At 48.3% G+C, this 24,071-nt stretch overlaps 2 protein-coding genes across 13 annotated transcripts in view; one reads left to right on the top strand and one right to left on the bottom strand.

Annotated features, from left to right (window-relative positions):
• The first annotated feature begins 1,907 nt into the window (after positions 1-1,907).
• MFSD10 (major facilitator superfamily domain containing 10) lies at positions 1,908-20,229 on the top strand. Of its 5 annotated transcripts, none has more exons than XM_083367687.1 (13): positions 1,908-2,038; positions 3,929-4,188; positions 7,385-7,481; positions 8,036-8,139; positions 8,364-8,522; positions 9,851-10,039; positions 12,295-12,403; positions 13,486-13,588; positions 14,812-14,908; positions 15,222-15,312; positions 17,215-17,262; positions 17,571-17,660; positions 17,884-20,229. In XM_083367687.1, exons 2-13 carry the CDS (start codon positions 4,036-4,038, stop codon positions 17,988-17,990), a joined length of 1,347 nt encoding a protein of 448 aa, XP_083223813.1. In that variant the 5' UTR covers positions 1,908-2,038; positions 3,929-4,035; the 3' UTR covers positions 17,991-20,229. The 5 variants fall into 5 exon arrangements, with proteins under 5 accessions (XP_083223813.1, XP_083223811.1, XP_083223814.1 ...); XM_083367685.1 differs by having other exon boundaries at positions 14,812-14,920; XM_083367686.1 differs by lacking the exon at positions 1,908-2,038 and adding an exon at positions 2,255-2,315 and having other exon boundaries at positions 14,812-14,920.
• The window catches only part of ADD1 (adducin 1), a 54,034-nt gene continuing 39,668 nt past the window's right edge, over positions 9,706-24,071 (bottom strand). For 4 of the 8 annotated variants that reach the window (XM_083367626.1, XM_083367628.1, XM_083367629.1 and 1 more), the window contains one exon: positions 20,096-20,701. In XM_083367626.1, the coding sequence (XP_083223752.1) occupies positions 20,355-20,701 (347 nt within the window). In that variant the 3' untranslated portion in view covers positions 20,096-20,354. Of the gene's footprint in view, positions 10,050-20,095; positions 20,702-24,071 lie in introns of those variants that run through there. The other 4 variants (XM_083367633.1, XM_083367627.1, XM_083367631.1 and 1 more) reach the window with 4 other exon arrangements.

Here is a 24,071-nt window from a genome sequence, read left to right as displayed (position 1 = left end):
AGATGTTGAGACTCTAGAAAGAGTGCAGAGAAGAGCAACAAAGATGATCAGGGGACTGGAGGCTAAAACATACGGAGAAAGATTGCTGAAATTGGGTATGTCTAGTTTAATGAAGAGAAGGATGAGAGGGGACATGATAGCAGTCTTCCAGTATTTCAGGGCCTGTCCCAAAGAAGAGGGAGTCAAGCTATTCTCCAAAGTGCCCGAAGGCAGGACAAGAAGCAATGGATGGAAACTAATCAAGGAGAGAAGCAACCTAGAACTAAGGAGAAACTTCCTGACAGAACTATTAACCAGTGGAACAACCTTCCTCTAGAAGTGGCGAATGCTCCAACACTGGAGGTTTTTAAGAAGAGACTGGTCAGCGATTTGTCTGAAATGGTATAGGGTTTCCTGCCTGAGCAGGGGGTTGGACTAGAAGTCACTTAACGAATAATGATGATGATGATGATGATGATGAAAATTTTAGGGAGGTACCTGGTTGATACCTAGGATGCTGGCAGCAACCCGTGTCAACCATCAGTGCCAGTCACTTTAAATGATCAGTTGACTGAGGTTCATGTTTAATGAATAAAAGTTTTATAATAATTATAATATTTATAATAAATAAATAAATAAACAAGCACTACAGACTAATGCCATGAAACAAGCACTACAAACTAATGCCATGAAAGCGAAGATACAAAAATCTACTGACAATCCAAATGGCCGACTTTGCAACAACAAAGTTGAAACTGTTTCACATTTAATATGTGAGTGCAGCAAAATCGGGCAAACTGATTACAAAGCTAGACATGACCGAGTTGCTAAACTAATCCACTGGGCGTTGCGTAAAAAATACGACTTGCCTGTGTCTGAAAAGTCGTGGGAACGTAGGTTGGAAAAAGTTGTGGAGAATGAGAGGGTGAAGATCTTGTGGGACTTCCGAATACAGACAGATCGCCATTTGGAACGCAACACGCCAGATATCGCAGTTGTAGAGAACCGAAGCGTACAGTTGATTGATACCGCTGTACCAGGAGATGCCAAGGTCGAAGAAAAAGAACTGGAAAAAATTACGAAATACCGCAACCCGGCCATCGAAACTGCGCGATTACGGATGAAACGTGGAACAGGGATACCCATTGTCATCGGGGCACTGGGAACTATGTCCAAAAACTTTGCAAAATACATCAAGAAATTGCCGCTTCCCGGAATAACTCCAGCAAAGCTACAAAAAACCTGCGCTACTCAGATCTTACATTTTAAGGAGACACCTGGTTGATACCTAGGATGCTGGCAGCAGCCCGTGTCAATCATTTAGTGCCAGTCAGTTTGAGTGTTCAGTTGACTGAGTTTCATGTTTTATGAATAAAAGTATTATTATTATTATTATTATTATTATTATTATTATTATTATTATTATTATTATTATTATTATTATTATTAATTATTATTATTATTATTATTATTATTATTATTATTATTATTATTATTATTATTATTATTATTATTTAAGGAGGTACTTGGTTGATACCTAGGATGCTGGCAGCAACCCGTGTCAGGCATCAGTGCCAGTCATTTTGAGTGTTCAGTTGACTTTATGAATAAAAGTTAATAATAATAATAATAATAATAATAATAATAATAATAATAATAATAATAATAATAATAATAATAATAATAATAATAATAATAATAATAGTTGGAAGGGACCTTGGAGGTCATCCAGGGCTGGCTTCAGAGCCACGGGTGTCTCCCTTAACAACGGGCTCGATCCTGGCCGTAAGCCGAGGACCAGCCAGTCGGCCCTGGGTTCCAAACGCCGACGAGGGCCCCTCCTTTGGCCCAGCCGATGCCGAGCAGACGTTGCTCGGCCTCCCCGCTTTGCTCCCCGCTGGGATCCGCCTTGAGTCACCCGCGGGCGGCCAGCAAGCCAACGCCTCGCGGAAGTGGCTCGGTGGGTCGACGGGCTCCGCCGGAGCGCGCCAGCCCAGCCCGGGCATCGCTCGGCCGCCTCCCCGCCGCGGACGGCAGCACCTCCGGAGGACCCCGCCAGGTCAGCCCGCCGGCAGCCCCGCTCGCCTGGCTTCCACGCCGGACAGGCTGGCGGAGGGATGCGCGGCGGCCGCTTGGGGGGCGTGGGGGGAGCCCGGCCGGGGAGGAGGCTCCGGGGCTGCCGTCCTTCCTCGGGACGCAGCCGGCAGCCCCGACCGGAAGGAGGAGGAGCTGCCCAGCCTCGGGAAGGAGGCAGGCGGGCGAGGCCGGGCTGGGGGTGGGCTGCCTGCGACCCTCCCCCGGAGGAGGCTCGTCCGTGGGCGCTGCGGGGAACGGAGGTGAGCTCTCCCCCCCCTCTCTCTCTCTCCTCGGAGGGGAGACAGGGATGGCTGGGTGGGTGGTCTGCCGTGTCCCTTCCTGCTCCGGCTTCCAGGCGGGGGTTTCCTGGTGGTCTCCCATCCTTCCTGGCAGCTCTCGGCCTGGCCTGGATCCTGCAGGAGGGGGAGAGGAGCTGCACCTCGGAGGGGACTGGGGGAGGGGGAGGAGTCCACCGTCTCCCCTCCCCCTCCAGCTTCCAGGCGGGTGTTTCCTGGTGGTCTCCCATCCTTCCTGGAGGCTCTTGGCCTGGCCTGGATCCTGCAGGAGGGGGAGAGGAGGTGCACCTCGGAGGGGACTGGGGGAGGGGGAGGAGTCCACCGTCTCCCCTCCCGCTCCGGCTTCCAGGCGGGGGTTTCCTGGTGGTCTCCCATCCTTCCTGGAGGCTCTTGGCCTGGCCTGGATCCAGCAGGAGGGGCAGAGGAGCTGCACCTGGGAGGGGACTGGGGGAGGGGGAGGAGTCCACCGTCTCCCCTCCTGCTTCGGCCTCCAAGCGGGTGTTTCCTGGTGGTCTCCCATCCTTCCTGGCAGTTCTTGGCCTGGCCTGGATCCAGCAGGAGGGGGAGAGGAGCTGCACCTGGGAGGGGACTGGGGGAGGGGGAGGAGTCCACCGTCTCCCCTCCCGCTTTGGCCTCCAGGCGGGTGTTTCCTGGTGGTCTCCCATCCTTCCTGGCAGCTCTCCGCCCAGCCTGGCTCCTGTGGCAGGGGGAGAGGTGCTGCACCTTGGAGGGTACTGTTTTTCATCCAGCTGCTCCGAGAGTCCCGGGTTTCAAGGGGAGGCAGAGAGGCAGCGCAGGCTGGCCTGAGTTCGGGAAGCGGGGGTGGGGGTCTCCAGGCTGGCAGAGACCTCCCAGGGTCTGGGGGGGGTCTTTCCTGGGCCTCCCTTTGGGCAGTTCAAAATTGCTACTCCACCTCTGGGGTTCTGGAGCATGTCTCGAGTTCCTTTGGGGCAAGATCCTTCCACCTACTGTAAGGCTGCTGTTTAAGACTGCTTAAACAGACTAAATAACAAGACTGCTATTTACATGCGCGCGCGCACACACACACACACGTAGTTCTCAAGTTACGACAGTCCGTTTAATGAACGTTTGAAGTTACACCACCACGAAAACAAAAGGACATATCACTTTTTTAAAAACAAAAAAACAAAAAACTAACTGCCATGGCGCTATTCCTACGGTCACGCGATCAAAATTCGGCCGCTTCTTCAAACCAGCATGTATGACCGTTGCAGTGTCCTGGAAAAGGGGTGGGGGGGGAACACTCATCCCCTTTTGCGACCTTCAATGGGGAAGCCAGGTTCGCATGACAATGGTTTTGCTAACTTAACAACTGCGGGGGATTCACTTAAGAACGGCAGCGAGAAGGGTGGTAGAACAGGGCAAAGCTCGCGGAACAAATGTTTCACTTAGCGACGGGAATTCTGGGCTCAGTTACGGTTGTAAGTAGAGGACGACCCGTAAAAGCTTAGCAGGGGAAATCCAAACTTTGGTTCCAACTTGTGTCCTTGTGGTGCTCCTTGTGGGAATAAATCCACACACCTCTGCCTCATGGTGTGTCCCTTCGTGTATTGCAGGAGCGTCCAATCGTGGCAGCTCTAAGACCCGTGGACTTCAACTCCCAGAATTCCCCAGCCGGAGGGATGTTTTGAGACCCTAGTTGACGAAGGGATTCCTCCAGAAGATGTCACGAGAGGACCAAGGTGCCTGGAGGGCAGAGGAAAATTCCTCCCGTGTCATCTTTGTCGTGTTTCTCTCGTTGCTTCTCGACCTCCTGGGCTTCACCCTGATTTTGCCCCTCTTGCCCTCCATCTTGGATCATTTCAGCGAGAACGATGTGAGTAAAAACGAAGCCAGGTTGGTCCAAAACTGGCGAGTACAACCAGGAACATCTATCACTGTGAATTTAAGTTAGACTATGCCAGGGGTCTTCAAACTTGGCCTTTTTATGACTTGTGGACTTCAATTCCCAGAATTCCTCAGTCGGCCATTTTGATGAAACTGCGGGCTTGGATCCAGACCAGGGGTCTTCAAACTTGGCCCCTTCATGACTTGTGGACTTCAACTCCCAGAATTCCTCAGCTAGCATGCCTGGCTGAGGAATTCTGGGAGTTGAAGTCCACCAGAAAATAGCTTAAAAATGGCCATCCAGGTAAAATATGGAATAAGCACTAACTTGAATGCTTGTGAGAAATACCAATGGAAAAGCATTATCTACATTATCTACACCAGAGGTCTCCAAACGTGGCCATTTGAAGACTCATGGACTTTAATTCCCAGAATTCCTCAGCCAGGCACGCTGGCTGAGGAATTCTGGGAGTTGATGTCCACAAGTCATCAAAGGGCCGAGTTTGAAGACCCCCTGGGTTACGCAGTAGCTTGTTTTATGGTTTTATTAACTGTGAACATAGTTTTATTTATCACAGAAAAACAAGCAAATCCAGTTGCCTCCCGAAAAAGCCCCTGTGGGACGTAGTTTTGTTAGTTTACCAAAATCTAAAATGCAGAAATGCAAAGAAAAATGAAGATAAGGGCAAAATAGGAGAGAAAAGGGGGAAAGAGGAAAAAAAAATGTAAAGGGGAAAAGAAAAAGAAAAGCATTTTCCAAATTTTTAGCCCAGTAGAATAAGACAATAACAGGAAACCTCAACTTTTTATTTTTTTATATAGTAACATCTACTAGCCATTTCTATAATAACAAACTTATCCAGTTGACAAAACCCAAAATCAAAGTTTCTTTTCTTTTTTTCTTTTTTTTTTGCCACCTCAAGCACAAAGCCCAGAAGTGGTTTCCGAGGGAAAACAAAATTAATTGTGTTTTTTTTCTTCAATCGAAGCAGTCAATTCGCCCATATTCTGCTAACTCCCATCAACTTTTGCAGCCATCCGTCCCTTGTGGGAATCAAAAACATCCTTCCATTTTTGTGCATGGCGTATTCTGGCTGCTCTCAGGATCTGCGGGATCAAGCGAGTGAACCCCTCCTGTTTCCCCCCCCCCGTTCCCCCCTCTCCACCAGCAGCTTTGCTCTGGGCATCAAGGGAGACCCCCTAGGGAAGCCCCCCCACCCCTCAATGCCACTGTCAGTCAGATCGAAAGTGGCTGAGAAAACAGAAATTGCCTATTTTGTCAGCAAGATTTGTCCAGTCCCACCTGCGTCCACCCCTCTGGAACACCTTTGAATGAATTTTAATCCAACAAAACAAAGTGTACACTTAGCTCTACATCTATTAATTCTGTTCTGAGTTCACCGTAAATTCGTTTAGTGACTCACTCACACAGAAGGCATTGTGGTTAGATTGTTGTTTCGTAGCTAAATCAACTAATTGTCTAAAAAGGAAATAATTCTGACTAAGAACCGCAGCACTGCAGGAAAGCTTTAATTGTGGCTCTTTGGGGGAACTTTGGGGGTACAGGAAGTCCTTGACTTACAATGGTTCGTTTAGTGACCATTCAAAGTTGCAGCGGCCCTGGAAAATGTGACGTACGACCGCTTTTCACAGCTACGATCACTGCAGCATCCCCAGGTTGACCTGATCAAAATTCAGATGCTTGGCTAACGGGTTCCTATTTACGACGGTCACGTGATCCCCTTTTGCAAAGCCAATGGGGGTGGGGGTGGGGGGGAGAAGCCCGATTCACTTAACAACCGGGTTACTAACTTAACGACTGCAATGATTCACTTGGCAAACGGTGTCAAGAAAAGTCAGTACAGAAATATTGGGTCCCGTTGTCGTCGTAAGTCGGGGACCACCCTGTACATTAGCCAGAGGGCAGTTGGAGCACAAGGGAGAAATAGTTATGGGGGGATTGGAGCCTCTCCAAAGGGCAAGGCTGGATGGATCTGGGGGATGGGTGGGTGGGCTTTTTGACGGGGGTCTGTGTCTCCAATACGACCGTTATTTTTGCAACTGGATGAATGTTCTTGCAATGTTTTAATTGTGTGTGTTTTTGCCTTGATCTATCTTATCTCTAAGGGACGTGGTGGCTCAGTGGGTTAGGACGCTGAGCTTGTCGATCAGAAGATCGGCAGTTTGGCGGGTCGAATCCCGAGTGCCGCGTAGCAGAGTGAGCGCCTGTTACTCGTCCCAGCTTCTGCCAACCTAGCAGTTCGAAAGCACGTAAAAATGCAAGTAGAAAGGGACCGCTACGGTGGGAAGGTAACAGCGTTCCGTGTGCCTTTGGCATCTAGTCATGCCGGCCACATGACCACGGAGACGTCCTCGGACAAGCGCTGGCTCTTCGGCTTTGAAACAGAGATGAGCACCGGCCCCTAGAGTCGGAAACGACTAGCACGCATGTGCGGGAGAACCTTTACCTCAGGCGGGAACGAGAAAAGCAACGCCACGCAACATGGCTGCTGTTTTGCAGATTGTGCAGCAAACAGCCCCAGGTGTTCTGGGACCAGGAAAATGACAGAACAGTGTGTGTTTCCCATCTTGGTGGGACAAATTTTATCAGTCGATCGATCGATTGAGATCCCACCTTTTATCATTTTCACAAATAACTCAAGGCAGCAAATATATCCAAACACACTTTCTTCCTTCTATTTCCCCCACCCACCCATACAATAACAACCCTGTGAAGTGGGTTGTGTTGAGACAGAGGCACTAGAATTTAGAATAGAAGCTGGAAGAGGACCTTGGGAGGTCTTCTAGTCTAACCCCCTGTTCAGGCAGGAAACCCTATACCATTCGAGACAAGTGGCTGTCCAGTCTGTTCGTAAAAGCTTCCAGTGTTGGAGCACCCACAATGTCTGGTGGCAAGCTGTTCCACAGGTTAATTGTCCTCCCTGTTAGGAAGTTTCTCCTTAATCCCAGGTTGCTTCTCTCCTTGATCAGTTTCCATCCGTTGCTTCTTGTCCTGCCTTCGGGCGCTTTGGAGAAGAGCTTGACTCCCTCCTCTTTGGGGCAGCCCCTCAAATACTGGAATACTGCCATAAATACCGAAATAATTCTGGCAGAAGGGAATGGGGCTGGCGATGGCTCCCCTCATCCCTCCTCACCCTTGCCCAATCTCTTCCCTTCTTCCCCAGGATGGGCTCTACAAGAGGGTGCAAGCCGGCGTGGACTGGTTCAGTGGCAGCCTTGGCATTCCGCCCGAAAGGAAATACAACAGCGTCTTGTTTGGAGGTAGGAAATTCCCTTTATTGCATGCTGGGAGTTGAAGTCCACAGGTCTTAAAAGTTGCCAAAGATGGACACTGGCTGGCTGGGGGATTCTGGGAGTGGAAGTCCACAGGTCTTAAAAGTTGCCAAAGATGGACACTGGCTGGCTGGCTGGGGGATTCTGGGAGTGGAAGTCCACAGGTCTTAAAAGTTGCCAAAGATGGACACTGGCTGGCTGGGGGATTCTGGGAGAGGAAGTCCACAGGTCTCAAAAGTTGCCAAAGATGGACACTGGCTGGCTGGGGGATTCTGGGAGTGGAAGTCCACAGGTCTTAAAAGTTGCCAAAGATGGACACTGGCTGGCTGGGGGATTCTGGGAGAGGAAGTCCACAGGTCTTAAAAGTTGCCAAAGATGGACACTGGCTGGCTGGGGGATTCTGGGAGAGGAAGTCCACAGGTCTTAAAAGTTGGCCGGGGAAAAAATACTTCCATTAGTGGGGGGAAAAGAGGTAAACTAAGTGGGGGCCAGTAGGCAGAAGAGGGGCTGCAGTCTCCCCACCTTTCTTCCTTCTCTTCCAGGCCTTATCGGATCCCTCTTTTCCCTGCTTCAGTTCCTGGCCTCGCCACTCACCGGGGCGGCCTCGGATTCCTTCGGGAGACGACCAGCCCTGCTGGCCACTGCGGTACGTTGGTTTCGGCCGGAGGGGAGGCACGGAGGGATGCAGCTTCTCCCCCGGTCCAGAGCACATGTTGGAATCCCATCCGAAAAGGAGGGATCCCTTTTCTCCCTTTATAACAGGAGGTGTAGAGATACCTACCTGGTCCGCTGAGTGGCACAAACCCAGAAGCCGCCCACCTCCAGCAGAGCCTCGTCGGAGGAGGCCAAAATCTCTCTCCTCTCTTGCAGCTGGGCCTGGTAGCCTCCTATGTGCTCTGGGCCCTTTCCAGGAGCTTCGAGCTCTTCCTTTGCTCCCGAATTCTCGGCGGGATCAGCAAAGGGAACGTCAGCCTCTGCACGGCCATCGTGGCCGATCTGCAGTGCCCAAAAGCTCGGAGCAAAGGCATGGTGAGTCCTTCTTCTTTCTGACAGAAGAGCAGAGTTCGAAGGGACCTTGGAGGTCTTCTAGTCCAACCCCGGCTCAGGCAGGAAACCGTAGGCGCCATCATTTATTTATTTATTTACTTATTTGGTTGGTTGGTTATTATTATTAATAATAATAATAACTTGTTATTATTATTAATAATAACAGTTGGAGGGGACCTTAGAGGTCAGGCAGGAAACAGTATTCCCCATTTATTATTATTATTATTATTATTATTATTATTATTATTATTATTATTATTATTATTATTATTATTATTATTATTGATCGTCGCACAGTCAGCCAGATGTTCAGACTGGATTTGGCATTTCTGTCTACCTATCGAGTCCTTACCAAGGACCTGGGATAGGCAAATGTGGATGTTGGATTGTATTACAGATCTCGTTGCAGGATGGAAGCAGTTCCCAGCAAGGCCACCTTTTGCAATTGACTGATGGCGAATTTGTCAATGCCAATAGTGTTCACGTTGTTTTGGGATTGCACCCAAGGCACCTATTGGTACTGCCCTTGCTTGCCTTTGCCACCGTCGTTCTATAGCTTTCCTTTGTGTGGGATGGCAGGAGAATTCCTGCCCTGGCCATGGGGTTGGGCTAAGTGACCTCCAGGTTCCCTTCCAATCTTGCGGTTCTGTTTATTCTGTCACATTAAATTAAAACAGAATCCAAGCCAGCAGTCTGATGTCAGCGTGAAAAATGCAAAGGCAATTTTAGGCTACGTCAGCTTTCCAAATAGTGAGGCCGTAAAGTGTCACTTTAATTTTGATTTTGCTCCAGTCCCGTTTTGAAACTCGAGTCCCATCCAGGAAGGACTTAGATTAGAAGGATCCAGATTAAGAACCAGCTCCAAAATATATACAGGTAGTTCTCAATTTATGACCACAATGGAGAGATTTGCTAAGCGAATTTTGCCCCAATTTGTGCCCAGGATCCACAGCATGATTAATAATTATTAATTAATATAATTAGTAAACTATAACATTAATTATATTGTGTCATATTGATATAATTAATGTAATGTAAATAATTATAATTGGATATTATTAACTAACTAGGGCACGATTAATAATTCTGTGGATCGGTGTGGGGCCTTAAGCGTATGCGACTCAAAGAAATAAATACAGTCCCACAGTTTTGAGAAAAAACATTGCTTTTATGTTCCTGAAAGTACTTACGGACAATGGGGCGCATCCAGGAGAAAGCAAGTTGGAGATTTTGATCAGGGTTTGTGGCTCTGGAATTTTGTTTGAAGGAGGCATGTTAGCCAAAGTATGTTTGCTGAATCCTCCCTCCAGGCCATGATTGGGTTGGCTTTCTCCCTGGGCTTCACCGTCGGGCCAATGCTGGGTGCCTTCCTCGTTCTGGAGACGGAGAAGGACCAAGTCTTCTACACGAGGGCCGCCATCTTTGCCACCATCTTTGCTGTGGCTGATTTCCTGTTCATCTCCGCCTGCTTGCCGGAGACGCTCCCGAAGGAAAAACGGGTAATGCATTCTGGAAATAATCAGAAGAACAAACTAATGGGTGTCTTTTTTTTATCTCAGCCGTTTCCAGAAGAGGTAAGTTGGACCTTGCATGAGACAAGATTTGTATGGACCAGGCGTAGGCAACCTCGGCTCTTTTATGACTCATGGACTTCAACTCCCAGAATTCCTGAGTCAGCTATGCTGACTCAGGAATTCTGGGAGTTGAAGTCCATGAGTCATAAAAGAGCCGAGGTTGCCTACCCCTGTTATGGACCATCTGTGCCAGTGGGTCTCCAAACTTGGTAACCTTAAAGATTTGTGGACTTCCGATTCCCAGAATGGCCGGGGAATTCTGGGAGTTGACGTTCCACAAGTCTTAAAGTTGCCGTGTTTGGAGATCCCAGATCAATTCACTTAGCTAGAGATGGAAACTGAAAAAGTGGAAGAGGGCAGTTGGCAGCCCCTTCCTTTATTTGAAGGGTATGGAAAACAGGACAAGATCCTTTAGGTGGGAGCTTTTCAAGTGGATCTCCAGACTTGAAACAAAGGAGGAATTTCCTGTTTTTTAATCCTGTTCGGCAGTGGGATATCCTGCTTGCTGGTATCCCAAGGGCCATTACTGGAGGTTCTCAAGCAAAGGTTGGGATTGCAGAAGGATTCCTGGAAGGGCTGGAAGAGCTCTGCTAGCCTTCCACCTCATGATGGACTTCAAGAAAACTATGTCAAGGATGACCTTACCTGTATGCTATTCAGGATGTCTGTGCTGGGCTTGATCAGAGTCTACGGCCCATGGATTCCAAGCCTTCTTAAAGTATATTGATCAACACAGTAGCATCACTGTCTGGCTTGGTGGTAGCTAAGCCTCAGATAGAAGGTCCATACAGAGAGTGGTAAGGACAGTTGAAAAGATTATAGGAAGCTATTTTCCTCTGATTCAGGATGCTGCTCATAAACGCTATGTGCTTAGAGCGCGGAGCATTGTTAGAAGCCCCCACACACCCACTTTGCTCCCCTCTGGGAGGAGGTTTTGAAGTACTTATAGTGGAACGACTAGATTCTGTAACAGCTTTGTTCCTTATGCCATCCATCTTGTAAATTCTCAGGATTTGTTTTTCTCACCACATATATGTATACATCCAAGCCAGACTGTGTTGTTTCTCTGGGCCACATATGTGTAAGTGGGTACATGCATAATTTATTCTGTTCTTATGTTTATGCAGTGTATATTGGAGATGGTTACTCTTTGAGAGCTGTATCCAACAAAATCTCATTTTAATGTATGCTGATTAGTGTACATGTAAAATGACAGTACTTAATATTCTATTCTATTCTAGTCATCTAGTCTAGTCTTCATTCCATTATTCTGTTCTATTCTATTCTAGTCTTCATTGCATTATTCTATTCTAGTCTAGTCTATTCTTCATTCCATTATTCTATTCTATTCTATTCTATTCTATTCTATTCTATTCTATTCTATTCTATTCTATTCTATTCTATTCTATTCTATTATTTCTATTTCTATTTTTTATTCTATTCTATTATTCTATTCTATTCTATTCTATTCTATTCTATTCTATTCTATTCTATTCTATTCTATTCTATTCTATTCTATTCTGAAATGGGTGATAACTGATTGCTGGGATAATCCTCTGCTTTGTGCAGGATTTGCAGCATATGTGTAGAAGAGTAGGGTTAGGGTATTGTCCCATCTATACACTCCTGAAAGCTCGAATCGTGTTGAATGAAGACTTTACAAAAACCATGTGAAATCCAGAAGGGAACAAGACGAGGGTGTCTTTTATCCCTTTATCGTTTATTAATAGTGTTGGATGTGTTAAAACAGAAATATTAAGACAGGATAACAGAGGAAAAGGACTACAAATTAAAGTGCACCATTACAAATGATATGCATTTGCTGACGATTTTGGTATCGATTGTGCAAGGCCCGGTAGAGGACATTGAACATGTTGATGAGGAAGATTAAAATGTTTGGAGAAATGGCGGGTTTAAGAATAAATCAGTCAAAGACGGGAATACTGGCTAAAAACATAAAAGGTGAAGATCAGTAGTTAAAATTAAAGTAAAAATAAATTAAATTTGAAACTGGTTTTAAAGTTGTGGAAAAAGGTACAGCACTTGAGGGCGGGGCGGGCGACTCTCACTGAGGCAAATCCTAAGCTTTAGAAGAAATAATGACGGCAAAATACGGAAGGAGATGAAATTGGATTTTATCGGCACCGTCATCGATCGTGTCTTTCTTCTGCGTTGGGCAGGTGTCCTCCATGATATCCAGCTTCCAGGCGGCCTTCAACCTGATCAGTCCCTGGGCCTTGTTCCGCTTCTCGGCAGTACATCAGAAGACGGGAGGACCGTCCAGAGACAGTAAGTCTTTCCCATTTTCTGTCCTCGGGTGGCCTCTGATGACGACTCCCTTTAGAAATCCATTGGGTTCTCCTTTGGATCGATCCCGCAAACCCCTCTGAGATCTTTTCCCTGAGCGTGGCTGGGGTCCCCAACCAATGGGAGCCGGGCTTCGGTATAAGTGGAGATGTGAGATGAGGCTGAGGGATTCGGTCAACCCTTGAGGTAAATCAGCCAAACCCTCTCGCTACCAAATAACGATGTAAAGGATTGAGCCCTTGGCATCTTTAAGGGATACCATGACCAACTTTGGCCTCCTCTGTCTCCCACTGACTCTATTCTTGGAACCCCCCCTGCCTTCTTTCCCTGTCGGCTGTCCATATGGGCACCTTTCAAAGAAGGGGTTAATAGCTGTTGGCCTTGGGATATTTGGCTATGTCATGAAGCAAAGACAGTCAGAAGACATCTTGGAAAAAAAAGAGCCGTCCAACGATGAATTCCTATGAATGTGAGAAAAATCAGGACAGAGGTTTCCTCAACTTACGACCGCCCATTCAGGGACTGTTCAAAGTTATAACGGTACTGAAAAAAAATGACTTATTTTCACACTTAACAACCGATGCAGCATCCCTGCGGTCAGCGCTTGGCAACTGACTCATATTTATGACGGCTGCAGTGTCCCGGGGTTACGTGATCCCCTTTCCCAAACTTCTGAGAAAACAAAACCAGCCAGATTTGCTTAATAACCAGGATGCTAACTTATCAATTGCAGCGATTCACTGAACAACGGTGTCAGGGACGGCTGTAAAATGAGGCGAAACTTGATTAACAAATGTCTCACTTAGCCATGTAAGATTGCGGCCGTAAGTCAAGGACTGCCTGTGTTTCCACGAAGTCTCGGATTCGGGCTGGACTCTGGAGACAATCTGTCTTTGCCTGGTTTGCAAACAATCATTCGGATGAACGATTGACCCTCGTGGTCCGGAATCCCTGACCCTGATCTCACAATTTCCGATCGGAAGCCAATTCCAATCCACAGTTTGCAAAGAAGAAAGACTTCGTTGGTTTTCCAATCAGCTTTGGTCATTTTATTCTTTCTGCAGATCTCCAGATCCTGGGATTGGTCTATTTCCTATACCTTTTCCTATTCTCCGGCCTGGAATACACGCTGGGTTTTCTGGTCCATCAGCACTTCCAATTCAGCAGGTATTTAGCAGGATCCGGCCTGCCAGACTCACCATCCCCTCAAAACCTTTAGCTGAATAGCGTTTGATTTTATAAAATCAGTCTATTCACGTGCATAGCGCCAAATGTTAAACTTCTCCCAGCTTCTCCTGCCAAGCTCGATAACATGGTCTCTGAGAGGAGAGAAAAAGAGTCACATTAAAAAAAACCCATAAAGGTCTATGGAGATGCGCAGTCATGCAGGTCATCGTTGTCCCCAAAGTGCTTTTTTCCCAAGAGGTCACTGGACTTCCTTGTTTTTCTTTGAAGACTTTTCCCTTTTCATCCCAGAAGCTTCTTCAGCTCTGACTGGATGGTGGAGAAGTGGAAGGATTTATACCGATTGCAGAAAACTGGTCATCTACCTTCTTTTAGAAAGGGACGCAGTGGCTCAGTGGGTTAGGACGCTGAGCTTGTCGATCAGAAGGCCGGCAGTTTGGCGGGTCGAATCCCGAGTGCCACGTAACAGAGTAGTGAGCGCCTGTTACTCATCCCAGCTTCTGCCAGCCTAGCAGTTCGAAAGCACGTAAAAACGCAGGTAGAAAAATAGGGACCACTACGGTGGGAAGGTAACAGCGTTCCGTGCACCTTTGGCGTCTAGTCATGCCGGCCACATGACCACGGAGACGTCCTCGGACAAGCACTGGCTCTTTGGCTTTGAAACGGAGATGAGCACCGGCCCCTAGAGTTGGAAACGACTAGCATGCATGTGCGGGGTAACCTTTACCTTACCTTCTTTTAGAGAGTCGTTGAGGCCTCTTGGAAACTTTTCTGTGCCCTCGGGATCCAAGTGGTCTCCACGACTCTCTAAAAGGAGGCAGATGTCTGCAGCTTTGGCTGCAGAGATCCAAAGGGGGATGGGTTGCAGGGGGATCTTCAGCCTGTCCTCAAAGACATGAGGGAATCCTCTTAGTAGGTAGAAGGGGCTTTGTGGATTTCCCAGACACGAAATTGCTGGGCAAATGCCCAGATAAGGATCCCATCACCTGGTTTGCAACATTTGGTGATGGCTCCTTTGCAAGCCATGAAGCACCGTGTTAGAGGCTGTCGTAACTCCAGTTGGTCCTTAACCGAGGACTACTCACTTTTGTGCTTCCCCAAGAATAAGTGGGGTGATATTTCTGGATCTCATCCAGCTGTGTCCAGGCACTGTGACCACAATTTGTGTTTCAGCTCGCTCTCTTTCCCCCCCCCCCCGTCTTTAGTCTGGAACAAGGCAAGATGTTTTTCTTCATCGGCATCACCATGGCTGTGATCCAGGGGGGCTACACTCGCCAGATTAAGCCAGGTGCAGAACTGAGGGTGATTAAAACGGTACGTTTTCCTCTTAGCCAAATGTCTACTACGGAGACCCTCAGTCCAAGTCACGGTTATCCCAAAGTGCTTTCCCCCCCCCACTGAAATTAGATTTAGATCACCTTTCTTGTCATTTTTTCCCCCTGGGGCACAATGGCACACATTAAAAGCAAAGCTCAGTTAACAAATTTCTCACTTAGCAACATCAATTTTGGGCCCAATTGAGGTAGTAAGTCAAGGACTACCTGAGCTAGAAGCTAACAGCCCAGGGATGTCCAATGATGAGATTCCTCACTCCTGTTTTATTTTCCCTCGACAGGCAATATTGTTGTCAGCTCCTGGCTTCCTCTTAATCGGCTGGAGCCCTAATATTATCATCCTCGGTACAGGGCTGTTGTTTTACTCTTTTGGTAAGTTTCTCACCCAGAACCTGTCAGCCACACAAATGAAAATCAAGACGAACGTGCTATACCGCACTCATAGCTTTCTTTCAGTTTAGGACTTCAAGACAATGAAAAGTACGTAAATTTTGCCAACCATTTTCCTTGCTGATAAAATAAAGAGGGGACATAGTACGAACTTCTGAGACCTCAAATTCTGTTGGAGCTTTCCAGTTTGTTGCGAATGCCAGGAGGTTATTGGGGGCTTTTCAGGAATCAGCAATCCTAGCAAGGCCAAATATGTTAAGCGAGACATTGGATCAGAGCTGCCCGTAGTTATTTATTAAAAGGAGGACCAAAAAAAGGAAGAGAATTATGTTGTCAGGAAATGGTCCCTTGCTGGCGTCTATGGAGATTCTCAACCAGGTCAGGGTTGTCCCAAAAGTTCTTTTTCAAAAGGCAAATGGACTTCGTTTTTCCTTGAAGACATTTCGCTTCTCATCCAAGAAGCTTCTTCACTTCTGACTGGATGGTGGAGGATGGAAGGATTTACATTCTTTGTGTCATCTGATTGTTAGCACTCTTTCTTTGCAACACAGTCATTTCAGCAGATCCACACCCATTTGCACTATTTAGGTGACACCGCCCCCCAAGGGCACAGATAAGTCTACAAATGGCTTCGGCGACTCTCAGGAAGAGTATTAATAATAATAATAATAATTTTATTTGTATACCGCCCTTCTCCCGAAGGACTCAGGGCGGTGAACAGGGCAATAAATACTAAAATACAAGATACAAAAATTAAGAAAAGATTGAACATAATGCCCAATGCCATACAACAATAAGTTACGTTAAAAACAATAATAAAACCCAAACCCATCAGGCCAGGCCGGCTTGTTCAAACAAGTAAGTCTTTAGATCATGCCGGAAGGAGCAAAGGTCGGGCGTGAATAGAAGAATAGAATAGAATTAAATAGAAATAGAAATAGAATTAATAGAAATAGAATAGGAATAGGAATAGAACAATGAAAAGAAGAATGGAGTGGAATGGACTAGGAATAGGAATAGGAATAGGAATAGGAATAGAATAGAAATAGAATTAATAGAAATGGAATAGAATAATGAAATGAAGAATAGAATGGAATGGAATAGAATGGAAGAGAAGAGAAGCCGGAAGGGCCCTCTGGAGGTCTTCTAGTCCAACCCCCTGCTCAATCAGGAGACCCTATAGCATTTTAGACAATGTCTCTTCTTAAAAGCCTCCAGTGTTGGAGCAACCTCAACTCCTAGTGGCAACCTGTTCCACTTGTTAATTGTACTTACTGTCACCAGCTGTCTGCGAGGAGTATAAATCCTTCCATCCTCCACCATTCAGTCAGAACGGAAGCTTCTGGGATGAGAAGCGAAACCTCTTCAAAGGAAAAAACAAAAGTCCAGCTGCCTTTTGAAAAAAAAAACACCTTTGGGATAACCCTTGGCGGTGAAGAGGTTGCCTTCTTGGAAGCTACCGCAAAGGTCCATTAGGAAGGTCCCAACTTTCTCCTGCTCGTGTGAAAAAGCACGTTAGCGTGGGGGGACAGCATCTGTCTTCACACCAGTGGCGGGTGGCTTCGTTTGTGCGCACCCACACCGCAGAGGTGGCTGGGGCAAACTTTACCAAAGACACAGCTGCTTTCATGCTTCAAGGGAAGGCGCCCGCTTGTAAACTCTTTGTACAGCACTAGCAAGAGGGAAGTTATTTAGGCTCCCTTAGGAGAGAAGGCCAACCGCTCTGGCTGCAACCCGGAGGAAATATAGGAGATCAAAGTGGAGAAGAGACTTTGGTTGCTCCAGGTGAGGTGACAGGCTGCTCCGGCAGGCTTGTTGGTAAAGATTTTTCTTTGCAGAGTTGCACGCGGTCCCATTTAACACTCTTGTTTACTTTGCTCGCAGCTGCAGCCGTAGTTGTCCCTTGCTTGTCTACGGTGGTATCTGGCTACGGTAAGCTAACGGCCTGCAGACGCCGCGTTTCTGCTCTCTTGAGCTTGCTCGTTTCCTTGCAGACGTTTCGCGACCCAATCTAGGCAACGTCACCAGTGGAGGGAGGGTGTTTGCTGTCTACAAGCAAGCTCCTGGCATATAAGCAGAAAACACCCTTTCCGGCACTGATGACGTTCCCTAGTTGGGTAATGAAACGTCTGCAAGAAAACTTGTGAACCCCAAGGCACAAATATTCTCTTTTATTAAAATGGCAAAAACCTAGAGAAGAAACCAGCCTAAAGCTCTTCTCTTTCCACCCCCCCCCCCAGGGCTGGACAGTCAAAAAGGGACCGTGATGGGCATCCTAAGGAGTCTCGGGGCCCTTGCGAGGTCTCTTGGGCCGGTAGTATCAGCGACAGGTAAGTGACGTGGGAAGAAGTGCCTGTCACTCAGGAAGAGGTTGTGTGGGGGGTAGTCGGTGGCAGTTTCCAGGGGGCAAAGGTGCTGGCCAAACGATGCACAGCCCTCCCCACTGCCAGGGTCTTGATTGGGAATTTGTGGGGGTGCACAGGCTCCTGGCACCTCTGGGGGAAAATCCCGGGACTGCTCAAATGTTCTTAAAACCGGCTTTTGGGCTTGCAGTGTATTGGCTGGCTGGGGCCGAAGTTTGTTTCACCGTTTGTGCCTCTCTGTTCCTGCTGCCTTTCGTCCTGCTTCGTTGGATGCCAAAGCCAAACAAAGAGGAGTAAGCTACTCGGACAAGAGTTTCCCCAGAAAACTCAAGAATTCAAGGCTTGATCCTAGAAGACCTAAACACAGCATGGACGCTATTTTTCACAGCAGCCTTCTACCGTCTTTGCCTGAATTTGAGCAGAGGTCCTTCCGTCCTCCTAGGCTGGGTCCTTCCATGTGTGTGTGTGTGTGTGTACACACCAGAGTCTGAGCAAATGACCCATGAAAAAAGGCTCTTTGGATAAAACCGCCTTCCTACAAATAGGATGGTGAAGATGCCTACTTGCTCAATCCATGATAACCAAAGTCTAGTAGAACCCAGGTCCTCTTCCTTGTAGCTGAGAGATTTCCTCCAAGTGAGAAGTTCACACACACACAAACCTTTACGGATTTGCCCACAAGGTCCTTACTAGGAGGCTGTGAGACTCAACAGATCTCATCTTGGGCGGCCCAACCGTGGACTGGGAGTCCCTAAGTTTGCGGTGAAGGCCGTTGCTGCCTGTGGCCTGTAAGGCTCTGCCCATTTGCCTTCGCCTCCATTGGTGCTCTTTCTCCATCTCCCCCGTTGTGCCTCTTCCGATTCTCGGACCTTTTTTCTTAAGTCTTTTTTTTTTTGGCTTCCTGATTACACAAACCAGCAAAGGTCCTTTCCTACATGGATTCCGAGAAAGGATAGCAATGAGATAAAATGGAAAAATTCGTAATCTCTCTCTCTCTCTCTCTCGTCCTAAGTGGCAGAAGAGGGACCTAAATTACAGCTGAATAGTAGGGAAATGTGGGATGGGAAAGAGAAGGGTCCGAACGGAACCAAATGGCCAGAGATTGAGAAGCTGGTTGAGGTTTCCTGGAGGGTCTCTTGTCTACATTTCTGCCAGCTGAGGTTGTTGCAGAATCGATCGTCTGGCTCCGTGCACAGGTGACAAAAGTGCTTGCATCAAAATAGTCGACATTTTATTGTATTTTTTGTTCCCAAGAGGCATGGAAGAACAGACCATGCCAGATACACCACCTGGAGGCACTTTGTCAGTTCTACCTTTCGTATTTCACCAAGTCTTACCGTAACCACGTCCCTTTTGAAACATTTGGACCTTTAAAATGATGATGGGTATGTCTTAATTATCCTTCCTTTTGTATTACCGAAACATTTGCCGTGATGTTTTGTAAACCGCAGGAGAACGTGTGTCGAGAGAGGACTTAAATTTTCCATTTTCTTATTTTTTTCCATATAATAAAAGAAAGCAAGTTTCCAGCGGAGCCTCCTTTAAGCATGGTAAAGAACGTGATATGTGGGTTCCGCCACAAAGCCCCCCCAATGGGTGGGTAGCTTTTTAGGGTCATCCAAGGCTGGCTTGACACAAGGCGGAGCCATTTCTGGTCCTGTCTCTCCGTTACGTCCAGGAGAGAAGGGGGAAAAAAAGGTTGGGGTCCTTTATGGATTTCAGAAAGGGCTTCATTCTCTTGCTGGGTTTCTGGATTTTTGGACCAGCGCCTGGTGTTGGGACTGGCACCCAGATTTGTCCCAGGTGCAACCGAGGAGGAGCCGCATAAATGAAGGGAGCCAGTCTGTGCCTGCTAGGAATACATTTTATTTCCAAGGACGTGAACTCATCTTTCATCGGTATAAGTGTGACTTGAGTACAATGCTTTGCTAGAAAACAAATTAGTAAAATAGCTGATTATTCTGTGGGAAAAAAAGGCTATTATTAAACTGAATTAGAAAACAGGCGGTTGGGGGGGGGAGGGAATGAGCAAGAAAATGCCACAAGTTACTTCATTCTTAAGACAGAAAAACAGGCTCCAGTCTCGGCGAGGTTACAACACCAAGCAAGGCAGAGCGCGGCCGTAAAGCCTCAGGAGGGGAGCGGGGGGCGCAGGGCAAAGCGGAGGAAGGGGTCACAAAGGTCTTCCCCACTCCCCATTGCACAGAAATGGGCTCCGCCGGACGCAAAGCCACCTGCGCCAGAGCACCGGCTTGGCAGGAGCGAGCAAGGCCACGTTGCCTTCACATAGGAAGCCGAGAGGGGAAGGGGGACTTCAAACATTTTTTTTTAACGGACCGGCTCCTACCAGGAAAGCCTCTCCTTTCACATGCTCGGGATGGTTCCCCCGCTCGGCTGCTCGCTTGTTTTGTTCTCTTTTTTTTTTTTTTGCACACACAAAATCGGCACCTTCTGCTTGGTAAATTCCAATTATAAACTCAAAATCAGTCAAGCTAGAGCGTTGTTTGTCCTGGTTTTTGTTTTTTGCTTTTTTTTTTTACAAGAAAGACCAAACAAAAGCACGAGGCAGAATCTGATATATTCCCGGGGAGGGAGGGGGAGGATTAATAAAGGAGGGGAGATGCACAAAAGGGGAGGAATGAGGGAAAGGTGGGGGGGTCTTCAAGGCTCGCTCTTCTTCTTGCTCTTCTTGAGGAAGGACGGGGTGCGAAACTTCTTCTTCTTCTTAGAGGGAGACTTCCCCGGAGACTCCTCGCTGCCGGCTTCGGCCGCTGCCCCTTCCTCGGCCAAGGGAGACGCGGGGGGCTCTCCGCTCGGGGAAGGGCAGGGCCGGGGGCTCTCGGGAAGGCCTTCCTCCCGGGGGGCAGCAAGCTCTGGGTCGGGGTCTTCATCCTCCGTTCCAAAGACTTCTTCGGAAGGCTGGTTGGGAGCGGTGAGGTCTGGGAGGTTGGGCTGGGAGCTGGCGGCTTCGCTGCTGCCTTCCTGGCCCGTCTGGCCAGCCGGCCCTTCTGGGGAGCAAGCAACAGGAGAGAGGGGAGTGGGTGGGTGGGTGTTGTGTGAAAAAGCGGCCTCTTGGCGCACACCTTCCTTAACTGGCCTCCGGGAGGGAGGGGTGCTGCTCCCGGGCTCCAACCCTGGGCAAGCACCATCCCGTCCACGGGGCCCTGAAGAGAGAAGTCAGCCGATATTTGGCTATTTGGCAAACGACAGAGGCTTCTTCTCTCAGAGGCACACCGCCAAGCAAAAAATGCATGCAAAGGGACTGCAAAAGGGTCACTTTGGGGAGAAGGGGGGGGCCCTGCTTGCTTTAGGGACTTTCCTGGCTGCAGGCCAAGGGGCGAGGGGGTGGGGTGGGGTGGTAGTGGTGATCTTAAGCTCAACGTTAACCCAGGTGGAAATGTCGAGCATCGCCTTGTGGTTTTCCCCGCCTGAATCTTGCCCAGGGAAACGGCCGCCCTCAAAAGAGGCTCAAAATAAGGGGAGGTTTTGGGGTCAGCTCCAGGGCGCCTGGCACCTTGTGCCGGCCTGGTCGAGGGCAGCCATTTCCACCTGTGGGAGAGCTGCTTTTCTAGGTGAGTGGTCCCTAAGCGTCGCGCTCTACAGCCTGTGCCCAACGCCAGCCCGGAGAGCTAGAATACTTGCACCAGGGACAGAGCAAAAAGTAAAGAAAAAAGCAAAACCTGCCTAAAAGGGTCCCCCGGACTGTGGGGTTCACAAGCAACCGGGGTCGGTCCTAGGCAGAAGCCGGTCTCAGCCTCACCCAGAGCTTTTTCCAGGTCTGAGGGAGAGCTGGAGACAAGGCCTGGATGTTGCTGCTGGTGCTGCCAACCTCAAATTTCTCTGAGGAACACCATGAGGGGCTTTTGCCAATCATCCTGGACAGTCACCACCACCATCCCAGGTTTGGGTGGATTAAAGGTAAAGGTAAAGGTTCCCCCGCACATGCGTGCTAGTCGTTTTCGACTCTAAGGGCCGGTGCTCATCTCCGTTTCATAGCCGAAGAGCCAGCGTTTGTCCGAGGACGTCTCCGTGGTCCTGTGGCCGGCATGACTAGACGCCAAAGGCGCACGGAACGCTGTTACCTTCCCACCATAGTGGTCCCTATTTTTCTACTTGCATTTTTACGTGCTTTCGAACTGCTAGGTGGGCAGAAGCTGAGACGAGTAACAGGTGCTCACTCTGTTACGCGGCACTCGGGATTCGACCCGCCAAACTGCCGACCTTCTGATCGACAAGCTCAGCGAATGGCAAAACTGTGGGCACGGCTTAGTTCTTTCAGGGGCTGATGAAAACCCTCCCTCCTCCTCCTCCTCTGGATCGGACGTCGCAGTTGAAAACGGAGGCGTTTTTCAGACAGGTGTGTGCCCACCTCTCTCTCCTCTTGTTCTCATAAAGCAGAGCTGGGCAACTACGGTCCCTTTACAACCTGTGGACTCCCAGAATTCCTGAGCCCACCATGGGAAGTCTGGGAGTTCCAGAGTTGAAATTCCCGGGAACTCTGGGAGTTGAGATTCACGGATTTTTCTACAGAGGTTCTCGGTCATCCGGGTCAGAGTTGTCCCAAAGGTGCTTTCCCCCCCCCCTCCGAGAGGCCACTGGACTTCCTTTGTTTTTCCTTGAAGATGTTTCTCTTCTCATCCCAGAAGCTTCCTCAGATTCTGACTGGCGGGTGGGGAATGGAAGGATTTATACTCCTTGTAGACAGCTGGTCATTTGCATCCTTTTAGAGTGTTGTTGAGGCCACGTGGACCAGACAAACCTCCAAGTGGCCTCAACAGCTCTCTAAAAGGATGCAAATAACCAGCTGTCCGCAAGGAGTATAAATCCTTCCGTTCCCTCCACCATCCAGTCAGAGCTGAGGAAGCTTCTGGGATGAGAAGAGAAACCTCTTCAAAGAGGAAAACAAGAAAGCCCAATTGCCTCTCGAAAAAAAGCACCTTTGGGACAAGTTCACGGGTTGTCCAGGGTGCATCGTCGTCCACCCGTTATAAACGGAACGAGGGGACTCTAACATGCAAACATGAGCTAAGCTTTTTTTTTTTTATAATTAGTTTTAACTTAATATGTATCAATTACTACGGGCATAGTTGTTTAATCACTTTTTAATTTTTGTATCCTGTTTTTTATTATGTATTGCCCTGTTCACCGCCCTGAGTCCTTCGGGAGAAGGGCGGTATACAAATTAAATTATTAAATTAATTAAATTAAATTAAATCTGGAAGGTTAATGCAAAGCTGCATGTGTGTGATCAACACCCAGCCTTGCATGGAAGGGGAAGAACAACACCCTCCGGGCTGGCCCCATGCAGCCAGTTTTCGATGAGCAAAGCAGGGGAGAACGCCCAGCTCTGCAGGGAACTTTTGCCTTTCTGCTTAGATGAAGTGAGGGGGAAAAATGAAAGGGGGGGGGCGTCTAAGCCAGACCCCTGAGCGGTCACAAGGAAGAGCAACGGGGCAGCTCACAACCGTGTTCTGCTTGGTCAAAGCAACAGAAACGAGTGTTTTAGACACTTCCCAGTTCTCCTGCCAGGAAAAAGGCCGTTCGTGTGATCCCAAGGACGGATTCGGGGAAAAAAAAAGGTTTAGCACATTCTGGAAAGATTCTAGGATACGCTCATTTAATGTACACAGCAGATATTTAAAACACGAGTGAATCAGGAGAGGAGAAAATCTTCTGAAGACCTAGTCAGATCCTTCTCATGTTTTCTAAGCAGAAGTTGGGGAGGGGGTCCTAGAATCGCCATCAAATTTAAGGGCATTTAGTAGAGATTTACCGTTCTGCGGGATGTCCTAGTGCAGGGGTCTTCAAACTTGGCCCTTTTATGACTTGTGGACTTCAACTCCCAGAATTCCTCAGCCAGCCATGCTGAGGGGAAAGGGAGAGGTTTCCAAGCTGAGCCATGCTGGCTCAGGAATTCTGGGAGTTGAAGTCCGCGAGTCCTGAAGGGGCCATAGTTCCCCCATGCTGGCTCAGGAATTCTGGGAGTTGAAGTCCGCGAGTCCTGAAGGGACCATAGTTTCCCCCATGCTGGCTCAGGAATTCTGGGAGTTGAAGTCCGCGAGTCATGAAGGGACCATTGTTTCCCCCACGCTGGCTCAAGAATTCTGGGAGTTGAAGTCCGCGAGTCATGAAGGGGCCATAGTTTCCCCCATGCTGGCTCAGGAATTCTGGGAGTTGAAGTCCGCGAGTCATGAAGGGGCCATAGTTTCCCCATGCTGGCTCAGGACTTCTGGGAGTTGAAGTCCACAAGTCATCAAAGCGCCAAGTTTGAAGGCGCCTGTCCTAGTGTGTTCCCTACTTTATCCTTTTTATTTATTTGCATTCAAACCCTTCTGCGTTATCGTTTGTTTTCATTTCAAGTTTAGAATTTGTTAGCGC

Source organism: Vipera ursinii (assembly GCF_947247035.1).
Source record: "Vipera ursinii genome assembly, chromosome: 7".
Taxonomy (NCBI): Eukaryota; Metazoa; Chordata; class Lepidosauria; order Squamata; family Viperidae; genus Vipera; species Vipera ursinii.
Note: the sequence above shows the minus strand (reverse complement) of the source record. Positions and strands in the feature narration are given on the sequence as shown.

Coding starts and splice junctions, on each gene's coding strand:
- MFSD10 (XM_083367685.1), top strand. CDS start 4,036: ATGTCACGAGAGGACCAAGGTGCCTGGAGGGCAGAGGAAAATTCCTCC. Junction 4,189..7,384: donor ATCATTTCAGCGAGAACGAT/GTGAGTAAAAAC, acceptor CTTCTTCCCCAG/GATGGGCTCTACAAGAGGGT. Junction 10,040..12,294: donor CGCTCCCGAAGGAAAAACGG/GTAATGCATTCT, acceptor TGCGTTGGGCAG/GTGTCCTCCATGATATCCAG.